The following is a 12,785-nucleotide window of genomic DNA, read 5'->3' on the forward strand; positions in this document are numbered from 1 at the left end:
TTTCAAGAAAACAACATTTATTTATAAAAAAATACAACAGGATCAGTTTATGACAAGAAATGTGGCAATAAATACAAATCAAAGAAAAGGCAATTCTACATGGATACATTATGGCACAGAAAATTTTTAAAAATTGCACCAGCAAAACATGGGGACTCCTGTGGGCTCAGAATTTTACGAGCTCCCTTTTAAGAAAATCAGCTGTTTCTATCAGTTTGGTCAATTTAAAGATGGGAATGCAACACACACAATCACAAATGTACATTTATTGTGTCTAATGTAATCTCAAACATTAGCAAGCAAAGCATAGAGGAATTTTTTTTAAAAACCTTTTCAATAATAAGCCACAACCACAGTTTTGGTGGCAAAGACCATAATCAGCATTATGCACATGTCTTTTACAGTCTTCTATAAAATAGAACTGTAAATAAAAACAGTTTTTAAAAAATCAAGGCTTGATATGGTATGTAAAATGCCTATTTCAGAACAAGATTGTAAAAAAAATGCATAGCTTTTTTTTTTAATTAAAAGAGTTGGCTGTATAAAAGAACTCCCCTTCACAGTATTCCTTTTTACTTCATATGCATTTGTTGGTTATGCTGTAGACTGCAACTGTTACAGCACTAAAGGCAACTAGAGAAAGAAAGGGCAGAGAAAGGAAAAAGGAATGTTATGTAAGGCAATATTACCTTAGGTACATGAGCATAATGTGTAAAGAAGATGGGTAACAATTCCACAAGGCTAGTTTCGTTTTTACTGAATAAAATAATAAACTAATACTGAACTTTTTTCTTGAGGCAACTCTAATAATCAATGGCCTGGTCACTGTACTGACCATGGTAATCTCTCTGGTAGTCATCATGATAATCCCCGTGGTAGTCATCTGGATACTCAGCCTGATAATCACTATCGCTGATTTCGGACCCATTAGTTCCTGTTCCTTGGCTTCCATTATGAATAATGGGTTCTGTTGGTGCAGCACAATACTTAGGGTCATACACTTGTCGTCCAAGCCCATACACACTCATCCCCTTCTGCGAAGCCACTTTGTTGGTCCCCATTTGTAGTGAAATTGTAGTGTTGTCCATGGGTTGTAATGTAAGCTTTTGGTCATAAATGTCTCGCCTGGTCCCTGGTGCAAGCATCCCAGCCTAAAAAGAATTGTGAATTTCAAAACAAAATGAATACAACATGGCTTTTCAGTAATAATTCTGCCTAGTAATGAAAGAGTCAGCACGGGTGTATGAGTTAGGAGCAGTGGACTCTGATCTGGAGTACCAGGTTCAATTCCCCACTTCTTCCCGTGAAGCCTTCTGGGTAACCTTGGGCCAGTCACACTTAAGAACATAAGAACAAGCCAGCTGGATCAGACCAGAGTCCATCTAGTCCAGCACTCTGCTACTCGCAGTGGCCCACCAGGTGCCATTGGGAGCTCACATGCAGGATGTGAAAGCAATGGCCTTCTGTGGCTGTTGCTCCCGAGCACCTGGACTGTTAAGACATTTGCAATCTCAGATCAAAGAGGATCAAGATTGGTAGCCATAAATCGACTTCTCCTCCATAAATCTGTCCAAGCCCCTTTTAAAGCTTCTTCTATCTCTCTCAGCCTACATGGAGGCAGGTAAACCACCTCCAAAGATCTCTTGCCTTCAAAATTCTATGGGGTCATCATAAGTCAGCTGTGACCTGATGGCATGCACATACGCACACCATGAACGATCAAGGGGCCAACTCATGTGAATTAAACTTTGCCAGATGATGACTAAGCTCTTCAGCTTGAAGAATAAAGTCTCCCAAACAACAGTCCAGGAAGCCAAGCCAGGCTTTTGCACAGATGCTCTTCTCCATTTGTGGAAAACAATCATTCTACAAGAATATCCCATGAGCACATGCTAAGATTAGGAAATCTGCATTTTAAAAATTAAAAAAGTATCTTCATTTGTATTCCTAGGTAACAAAGCAAGGGAAGAAACTTAGTAGGAACTCTGCTGTTCGATCTTTCACAGCTTTTACAAATGAAGATCTTGGCAGTGCTTAGGTCACCCCTGCCCTTCCCTGAGATCTAATTAAAGAACCAGACAGTGATTTGGACTTTGGAAAATTTATTTTGCTTACTATGAGGGTCTCCTCTAAACATGGATTGGTTCTCACCTAACAGCTAACCTTCATTTGTTCCTACAAGAATGAGTCTACGGCTTGTGTACTTTCTCTCGCCTTCAGCCATTTAAAAGAATGACTCTTTTTTTGTGACTAGACATGTTTTGGCATTATACCTAAGCCACCACTACAAATAACAGAAATCCTCGATTGCAGAGTAAACACAAACAACAGCTTGATGACTGACAAGACAGTGATTTGCTGTGTAAGTGAAAATGGTTCATTATTTGGTCAGGCAGAGAAGAGGGAGTGTACAGGTTCCAAAGATCTTTCATGTTAATTTGTGTGACAGCAGATTATGAGGAACGCATGGCTGTGAACATCAAGACCAGCAACAAACAATTCTTCAAGTACATCAAAAGCAGGAAGCCAGCAAGGGAAGCGGTAGGCCCGTTAGATGACAAAGGAACAAAGGGTGTGCTAAAAGATGGCAGGGAGATTGCAGAGAAGCTGAATGAATTCTTTGCATCTGTCTTCACCCAAGAGGAGGTGAGGAACATTCCTGCACCTGAACCAAGCTTCTTAGGAGGCGAATCCGAGGAACTAGCGAAGATAGTGGTAGACAAGGAAGAAGTTCTGGCAGCCATTGATAAACTAAATGTTACCAAATCCCCTGGCCCAGATTGCATTCACCCAAGAGTTCTTAAAGAGCTCAAGCATGAAATTGCGGATCTTCTCACTTTAATATGCAACTTATCCCTGAAATCAGGCTCCATCCCTGAAGACTGGAAGATGGCCAATGTCACACCAATCTTTAAGAAAGGATCTAGGGGGGACCCGGGAAATTACAGGCCAGTCAGTTTGACATCTGTTCCTGGTAAATTAGTAGAATCTATCATTAAAGATAAAATGATAAAACATGTAGAAAAGCAAGACCTGCTGAGAAAGAGTAAGCATGGCTTTTGCAGAGGCAAATCCTGTCTTACAAACTTACTAGAGTTCTTTAAGGGTGTAAACAGGCATGTGGACAGGGGTGAACCGGTGGACATTGTCTACTTGGATTTCCAAAAGGCTTTTGACAAAGTTCCTCACCAGAGACTGTTGAGAAAACTCAGCAATGAAGGAATAAGAGGGGAAGTCCTCCTATGGATTAAAAACTGGTTGAGAAACAGGAAACAAAGAGTGGGTGTAAATGGGAAGTTCTCACAATGGAGAGATGTCGGGAGTGGTGTCCCCCAAGGATCCGTTTTGGGACCAGTGCTCTTTAACCTATTCATAAATGACCTGGAAGTAGGGGTGGGTAGCATGGTGGCCAAGTTTGCAGATGATACCAAATTATGTAGGGTGGTGAGAACCACAAAGGATTGCGAAGAGCTCCAAGCGGACCTTGATAAATTAGGTGAGTGGGCTAAGAAATGGCAAATGCAGTTCAATGTAGCAAAATGTAAAGTGATGCACATAGGGGCAAAAAATCCAAACTTCACATACACTCTACAGGGATCAGTGCTATCAGTCACAGACCAGGAAAGGGATTTAGGCGTCTTAGTTGATTGATAGTTCCATGGGAATGTCAACTCAATGCATGGCAGCTGTGAAAAAGGCAAACTCTATGCTGGGGATCATTAGAAAAGGAGTTGATAATAAAACTGCAAAGATTGTCATGCCCTTATATAAAGCAGTGGTGCGACCGCACTTGGAGTACTGTGTCCAGTTCTGGTCGCCGCATCTCAAAAAGGATATTGAGGAGATAGAAAAAGTGCAGAGAAGGGCAACAAGGATGATTGAGGGACTGGAGCACCTTCCCTATGAGGAGAGGCTGCAGCGTTTGGGACTCTTTAGTTTGGAGAGGAGGCAGCTGAGGGGGGATATGATTGAAGTCTACAAAATTATGCATGGGGTAGAAAATGTTGACAGAGAGAAATTTTTCTCTCTTTCTCACAATACTAGAACCAGGGGGCATTCATTGAAAATGCTGGGGGGAAGAATTAGGACTAATAAAAGGAAACACTTCTTCACGCAACATGTGATTGGTGTTTGGAATATGCTGCCACAGGAGGTGGTGATGGCCACTAACCTGGATAGCTTTAAAAGGGGCTTGGACAGATTTATGGAGGAGAAGTCGATTTATGGCTACCAATCTTGATCCTCTTTGATCTGAGATTGCAAATGCCTTAACAGACCAGGTGATCGGGAGCAACAGCCGCAGAAGGCCATTGCGTTCACATCCTACATGTGAGCTCCCAAAGGCACCTGGTGGGCCACTGCGAGTAGCAGAGAGCTGGACTAGATGGACTTTGGTCTGATCCAGCTGGTTTGTTCTTATGTTCTTATGTTCTTATGTTCAGATGGTTTTCTGAAATAACTGTAGTGTGCCTATGTCAGTAAGAAAGCTGTAAAATACAGTTTACAGTACCAGAATAGATAATAATTTTTGCTTACCTGACTGGCTCCTTTGTTAGTACCCATCTGCAAACTAATTGTTGTCTGATCAAATGGTTTATCAGTTTGCATCTTTGGGTCATAGAGATGTCTTCTAGTCCCATAGGCAGTCATACCTGCCTGGCTGGCACATTTGTTGGTTCCCATCTGCAAAGACAGAGCATGTGGAACAGTTGACTTCAGAGTAAATTAACCCCAGAATATACAGTTCTAAATAACAAGACTTACACTGAATAAGCCAGCTGAAGGCTGCTTTACAAGCTGGCATTGCATAAGATGGGCAACTTGCCATGGAATGCACCTATTGAGTTGGATGCAGTGGAAAAGTTCATGGGAGAAGCTGGCAGAGTGGACCTTTCCCTGCTTTCCAAAGCCAAGGAACGCTGCAGCAAAGGCACATCAGATAAAATTGCTTCCTCCTCCTTTCTCTATTGATGCGAGCTACTGACTGCTAGGGGAAGAGGAAAGTGGGAAAAGATCCACCATGCCATATACTTCTGTGAACTTTCCCACTGTGACAAGTATGGTAATCAGTGGCATTCTAGAAAACAGCATCCAAGATACACAATCTAGGAATGTGTCCCATATCTGTCTCTTCAAACCCACCAAAAATTTACTTCCAGGCAGATTAGACAAATGGCTGATAAATGTATAGCTAACCAGCAGTCTTTACATTATATAAATTTATTACATACTTAATGCCTTTGCTGTCCTGCTCAAACGCTGTACATTTTCTGGCAAAGAATACTTTTTCTGGCAAAATGAAATCTGGGCAAGTGTGCAACTTCTTTAAACTTGGGAGTTTGGTTTGTATCACATTATGTTATTGACACTATGTGTTAGATGCTAAAAGCTTCTTAATGCAACAAGTAGTCTACATTTCTTTCTGAAAGAATTTCTTACTAAAGTGAAAAGGATAAGTTTTCCAAAAAACAAAGAATTTTGTGATACCTTAAAGCTAACATATTTCTGGTAGTAAGAATAGTCCACTTTTCAAGGCACAGATATGGGAGAGGCTATAGCTTAGTGTAGAGAATGTTTTGCAGGCAGGTGCTGGCATCTGATAAAAGGATTCCTGGTAACAGGGCTGGGAATGATGTAACAGTAGATAAGATTCTCAGGTCCACCGCCTTTCAAAGTAAACAATGTGACTTGGCGTAATTTCTGTACTGTGCTTACCTGTAAACCAATCACACTTTGCCCCGCCTTAAGTTTCCCTGCATCAAAACTTCTTGCTTGTTTTTCTGCGTATTTTACTCCAATATCAATTGTAGTATGGAAGCCTTTGGTTTTTGCCTAGGGAGATCACAATACAATATAACAGTGTTTTAGTATACATGTCTGCCACTGGAACATCTTGACAAGAACATAACTAAAACTTCTGCCTTTTGGCTGTTCTTCATTTTATTTATTTCTCTCCTGTCCTATCCCCATAGGGCTCAGGGCAGGTTACAACATAGATATCTACAATAATAATAGTTAAAAACATTAAAATCCATATATAAACAAACTTTTTTGCTATTCCGCACAGCTGCGAAGTGCACTGAAAGTGGTTTGAAAGAGCATTATTCTGCATATGCGGAAGGGGCCTATGTCAAGATTGAGGGGGGATTCTTAATAGTTTGGGCAGTTAGTTTTTTGGTGACAGCTGATCTCTGAGTATGAGCTAAGCTTGGTCTTTCATTTGACCCATGTCTGACTAAAATGACTGTTATTTTGGTATAAACTCGCTTCATAAAATTTGATAGCATGGAAGAGAAGGAATGGGCCATTTGGTACAGTAACTGCAATCCTAGACAGAGTTACTCCAGTTTAAGTACACTGAAATAAATGAGTTTGTACTAGAGTAACTCTCCTTAGGATTACACTGTAAAAGAGGTAACTGAAAAGCATTTTCCATTCTTTATTGTGGTGCTATAACATGGTTAATAATACTTACCAGGAATGCACTCTTAAATAGCTCAGTCACACATTGGTCTCCACATGTCAATAAGTACTTACCAGACCTGCTAATGCCACCAGTGATGTCTGAACTTGGGTCATATTTCCATTCTCAAAGAGATCATTTGCTTCAAAAATATCATGCGGTTTCATGCCATATTGTTGTATGGCCTTGATAAAATTCCCAATGTTCTCCAGCTAAAATGAAACAAATGCAGGAAGCAGTGCTTTTTAGAAATTGTTATAGTATAGTATAGTTTTTTACCTTGGATGTGTTTGCTTAGGCAGAAGTCTACCAGGGCTCTGTTACACATAGTTTGGCCTTCACATTCAAGATGTTTGTTTTTACCACATGAGAACAGAATTCCTTGCTTTCTGACTTTAAATGAAGTCTACATATAGGGCACGACAGAATTCAAAGTACTGGTGGTCAACACGATAGTTTTGTTTTACCTATTTAATCTTTCCCCTCATAACATAAACATTCTTGAGGAGGCTTAAAAGTTCTTGAGGTTCACAGGTCAAATTAACCAAACTGGATGTACAATATAATACTTTATTTTACAATTCTTTTAATCCATATTTTTTCAAAGAATGAGACAAACTTTTCTCATGCGAATTTCCATGTCTTTGCCTGTTGTGGTATCTATTTAAAGCTTCAGTGTGCTGGGCAGAAACCCATCTATGCCCACTGAATTATGTCCCAGTTGCTAATTTGTGTGAGTGTACCATCCTAGGCAGAGTTACACTCCTTCAATGCCCTTTCAAGTCAATGGACTTAAAAGTGTTCTGGTTAGGGCGAGTATTTGAAGCCAATGGGATCACACATCTTATCTAAGCATGAGTGAACAGTTTGCTTTTGGACTTCATATGAAGTGTCACATTCCTTGGGTTATGAACAATTTATTGTGTGCAACTCTAACAAGGGAAAGAAAAAAGAGACATGTGCCAAGAGGTAGAGGTGTCTCTAAGCCTCAGAAAGTTCTAAACAAAGTTGCCATTTCACTAAATCCTACAAGCAGTGCTTACCTCCTTGATATTCTATCCCATATACAAACCCCAAGATGCAGCACCTTCAATGCTATTCTATCAAAAAATTAAAAAACCCGCTATTTGCTTATTAGATGCTATTTTACCTCAAGTGATGATCAATTTCTATCTGCCTGACAAAAAAATCTTCAAAGGCTGACTTGCTAAACACCTTCATGGAATAATTACTGTACATTTTCATTCATGCATTTTGTCTTTCCTTCAAAGTACATTCCTCACGACAACTATGCAGCACATTACTTAACTGCCTGTTTTGTACTTTACCTGATGCCAGTTTAGTTTGGACTGATTGATTTTCTTTATAGATCCTGGCTGCAGTTTGTTGATAAGCCTGCAAAAACAATAATGTAAAGTGTTATATAGCTATTTTAATCATTTTGTAATAGTTCTAGAACTCATTTATTTACTGGTTTATTTATTTATTATATATCCTGCTTTTCTGTGCAGAACAAACTCCAATTTGCCAACAAATATAAACCCTTCTATTATAATACGAAATCAAATAATTAGCCATTAATTAACAAAAGAGTATCAAGTTTCAAGTTCTTTCACAGGCAGGGAGCTAACTAGATCAAAACAGCTTATTTGTTTACACAAACAGTTTGTATTAGCAGCAGTTTATATACTATGGAGAGCAGCAACACTTTCCCTCAGCTGTACCACTTCATGGTGCGTCTCAATGGCTGCCTATGTGAAAATTAACCCATGGAGTGGGGAAAAACCTCCCTCCCTATGGAACATGTACAGAAAAAGGTTTCCACCTTGCCTTTTTCTCAACATACTGTTCTCTATGTGTATTTCATGGAAGAGAACTAAAAAAAATACAATAACAAGCAGTGAATAAAAAATTCTGTCACTTCACTTTGTTAACTGTATGAACCAGTCTCTAAGTTCTAGGTCATTTTATGGGTGATCACCATACAAACTACAAAAATCTTTAGAAATGTGCCCAAGTACAAAGCTATGTTTAAGCCTCCTCCATAATTAACGAGGAAAAAAATGGGCTCAGTAAAAAATTCCTGGGGGACGGTCCCTTTGTTTTTGTATAGCCTATTGGTGTCTAACCCACAGGCTGAGATCCATAATTGGGTTTCACCAGTAGCATCACCACTGTATTTGAGTCTCTTTAAAAAGGGAAGCAGTTAGACAGGCACCAGATAAAGGCTGTGTAGAAGACATACTGGTGGGTGAAGCCCTGCTTAACAAACAATCCATGTCAATATTTCCTCTTCCCATGTTAAAGATTGATTAAATATGAACTATGGGTCAAACAGTTTGAAAATTATGCTGTAGAATGGAGGAAAACAACCCATAATGAGATGAAATTATGCTGCTTACTCGCACAGAATGATACCATCCTTTAAGCCCAGCTGGAAGTTTGCCCCAATGCTCATTTCAGTAACTTCTTCAATCCAGTTGCGCAGATCTTCTTCTATCTGCGGATCGTATTTTAAAGCAATCTACAATGCAAAATGAAATGAAATGAATTCAGTATCTTCCTTTTCCAATTTTTATTTAAAAATTATTTTGCATGTAACCGAAGAAGGATAATTTACACAAGTGTCTGCTCTAGTACTATCTCAGGTCTCAGCTTCACTGGCCTGCAAATATTAAATCAGTAAGAAGCTTTACCTGAACACATATGGTAATTTCTTAGCTGTTTAAATCAGTCAAAGAGTTTCTTTTAAAATATTTAGGATCAGGATGTTTACTTGGTGCCACACAAGAGTTCTACCCAAAGTATAGTAACATGTACCTTGTCTTTATGAAAGATTTCAAACAGAGGAGGAGAAAAATCAAGCTGATCAAAAGGAAATGAAAGACAATATTCTGAAAAAGAAGGGGATTTGACTGTCTCTCACAAAATTACAAATTTTGTACTTCTAGATTTTCCCATTATTATCTGTAGATAAATTACAATCATGTCAAGTTAAAGTTTAGATGCTTTGGGATAGATCTTATCTACCACAAGCAAAGCTGTGCTAGAGAGGAACTTTCCTGCCTCCTCATACCTGCTGAAACCTTCTATACTCCATAATTTTGCAAGTAGGGGGGGGGGGGTTGGGCGGGGGGTGGTGGTCAGCAAACACCAGGAAACTGCATGGAGGTGAAGTGATGTGTGTCTTTTGTGGAAGTACCAAAATCATACCCTTTCATGACTTAACTGACCTCTATAAATAGAAAAGGAGGTTAGGATTTAATCCATTGTCACCCTTAAGAAATAGTTTTTTAGGGTTACTTCATACACACTGTTTTATGTTAACTGACCTTGTGACACCATTCACGTAAAAATGTACACCATCCTCTTTTAGTACAAGGATCAAGAAGCCAATCTACACAATTCACATTGAAAAAATGCTAGCAAATGCTTGCTTCTTCCTTAGCAGAGATTATATCTATGTCTCATACTTAGTAGAAGAAGCTATTTAAGACTAAGGATAGAACAGATTTTTCAGAGTGGAAGGTAATCTAACACTGTTCTTTCAATCTTACTGTCATCTCTAGGCATACAGGCTTCATGGGTTTCTTCAGTGCTGCAAAAACCTGCAAAACCTGCTTGACTAGAGAGAACAGTTACACATAAGTGAATTCATTATGGGCACCATGACTATCTATCTTCACAAAGAGCAGTGAGGCATCATTCATGCCTCACTGATTCTCATATTGAGTCTTCGTAACTTCAAAGATACCTCACTGAAAATAAAAAGGGGGAAACAACACGTCATAAAGGGCAGGCACAACTGAGTTCATTCGTGCACTTCAATTACTGAAGTGGCACCCAGCCACAATGCCAGCAGAGGAAATGTCCATGGAAAATAAGCAGAAAGTGGCGGGCACCACAGAAAATCAAACTGAAGTGGCAGAAAAGGGCAGACCAAAGAACCATTTCCACCCTGAAATGCTTAATTTTTCTGCATCATATGCAGACAAAAAAAGCCAAAACGGTTCTTTTAAAAACCTTTCTCAAATGTTTCAAATGGGTTGTGCAGAAAGGACCATGGTAAAGTATTTTCTTAGACACAGCATCTAACAAAAATGTGCTTAAATTTTTAGCATTCAATAGCGAGTCTACATTGGTGAAAACAAATGCATGTGTACCAATACCACCTTAAAATGATGAAGATTAATTATGCAAGTTATCTGATGTTTGACTAAATCCCACTCTTAGTAAATTGTGACCATAAGGTGGTTTGGATTTGACTGCCCAATTGGTTTTTAAAATACAGCTTTGTACTACTCTGCAACAGAGGCTCTAAAAAAAGATCACAATCCTTCATTTTCTAAGACATGTACAGGCACAGAGAGCACTGTGGTTCTTCATAGGATTACTGCAAAATCATCCTCTGTTTCTTCATGCTATAACTGTGCTGGTGTGACACACGTCTGCACACACCACAGCAGCCAGGCACTGTAACCACAGCAAGAGTTGTTTCCACACATGCATTCTGGTTCGTGTTCAGCAGAGAGCAGACTGTCTACACTGGGCCCAAGCAATGCTCAGCTACCATCAAAAGCTGCTCTACAACCTTCTCTCCCTGTGTGTATGCACATGCAGAGATCAGGAATGTACCCACAGTCACTGCATGCCAATCCTGTTCATAATCCACCATATAAGAACAGACTCAGCATAAGTTTTCCATTTGTAAAAGTGCATGATATGATATATCACTATAATATACAAAGATGTGAGTTGTTTCCTTTTCAGGCTGGGGCCTTTTAAAATACTACAGAAATATAGTTAATAGATCATGACATCACAAAAAGTATTTCTGATGGAGAGAGAAAAAATGTTGACAAGCTGGAGTGCAGAAAAAGGTGACACATGTTTGTCTTCAGACCACTGTAGCCAAGGAATGTCATCAATTTTGTCATTTCTGCAAAATCAACTCCCCCCCCCCACCCCATCTTCCTTTCGCAGTCTTCATGCACATTTGAAATCTGATCTTTTCATAGCAAGAACTGATTAACTTAAGGCCTTGAAATGTTTCTATCCTCACTGTGCTCCAGTAACAGAGGATCAGCCTTATGGTACATTACAGAGTTCTCTCAAATATTTGCTTTGGATTAAAACATAATGATTGAAGGCCAGGCAATGTATGATGGTGTGGGACAGCAGAGGAACCTTAAAATTTTTTCTTCACAGCAACAATGAATGAAGTGTCGCAAGCAGACTTCCAAGGCTTACCTGAAAAGACTTAGGCAAACAAGTAACAAATAACCCGCATTGTGAGCAGCTATAGTTATTTTGTTAGCTCAGACGCCCCACCATTTGCAGTGCTTACACAGTAATTGCTACACTCGGATGAGGTATTTTGTTGACAGCCCAGAAAACAGACAGACAGCTGTTGGAGCCACATGAACCTTAATTTGTCTGAATCAAGATGAATGAATCAGGGCAATTCAAAGAAGGGCCACAGCATGTGGCAGAACACAATTCAACGATCTGAAGGTGATCCAGATACGCAAACTGGTAAACTGACCTAAACAAATGAGTTTTTAAAGTTACTTTGATAGCAGCAGGCAGCCCAATCCCAAATTGCATTGCATTTAGCATGACAGTGTATAAGAAGGATGGTGTGTGGTACAATTCGATGGGAATATGAAGGGGAGGGCAGAATCTGCACAGTGTGCAAAATTCAGGTTTTAGAGAATCCAGTTTTACACCAAGTTTTACAAAACATTTTTAGGCCTGGAAAAAAGACATGATGGAAAAAAAATAGGGAATGCTGAAAAGTGGCGTGGTGAATAAGGTGGGATCCTGCAGCAATGTCAGAAACTTGTGTTTGCAACTGCAGTTGAGACAGTAATAAGCTACATTCTGTTGCAATTATATGGCCTTTTCCTGGGCAGCCCAAGCCAGAGTGGGGGTGGGGCAGACCCATTTCTGGAGTAGGCACAGCTTGGGTGCTCACCCTACCAGTGCAAGGGGCAAATGGGCTGTCAGAGGGACAACTTATCCAGGCTGAGTGGGTGCTGTGCCATCTTTTCCTTGGCCCAATGGTGCAGAAAGCTGCCCCAGAAGGCCAGGAGGCATCCCGGGGGTGGGCCAGAGGGTGGAGTCAACCTCAGTCAGCTTCCACTGCCTGCCCAGCCCCCGTGTGTCGACAGAGCTGGCATTGGAGATATGCCACATTTTTCATGCCATACCTAAGTTATCCCCTATGGGGATATTTGCAACTGGTTTGTTTCTTTTCGGGCTCCAAGCAATGCAGGGAAACCCTTTCGAGAGGGCAGGGCAGTACAGGAGTGTCCCTTTC

General features: G+C 40.1%; 1 protein-coding gene across 1 annotated transcript in view; it reads right to left on the bottom strand.

Annotated features, from left to right (window-relative positions):
• The window catches only part of CNN3 (calponin 3), a 30,028-nt gene continuing 17,243 nt past the window's right edge, over positions 1-12,785 (bottom strand). The window contains exons 2-7 of the mRNA XM_048496226.1: positions 8,866-8,987; positions 7,792-7,858; positions 6,538-6,675; positions 5,716-5,832; positions 4,537-4,683; positions 1-1,151 (exon numbers count right to left, since the gene is read on the bottom strand). Coding sequence (XP_048352183.1) covers positions 804-1,151; positions 4,537-4,683; positions 5,716-5,832; positions 6,538-6,675; positions 7,792-7,858; positions 8,866-8,987 — 939 coding nt within the window. The 3' untranslated portion in view covers positions 1-803. The remainder of the gene's footprint in view (positions 1,152-4,536; positions 4,684-5,715; positions 5,833-6,537; positions 6,676-7,791; positions 7,859-8,865; positions 8,988-12,785) is intronic.

This window comes from Sphaerodactylus townsendi, linkage group LG05 (genome assembly GCF_021028975.2).
Source record: "Sphaerodactylus townsendi isolate TG3544 linkage group LG05, MPM_Stown_v2.3, whole genome shotgun sequence".
NCBI lineage: Eukaryota > Metazoa > Chordata > Lepidosauria > Squamata > Sphaerodactylidae > Sphaerodactylus > Sphaerodactylus townsendi.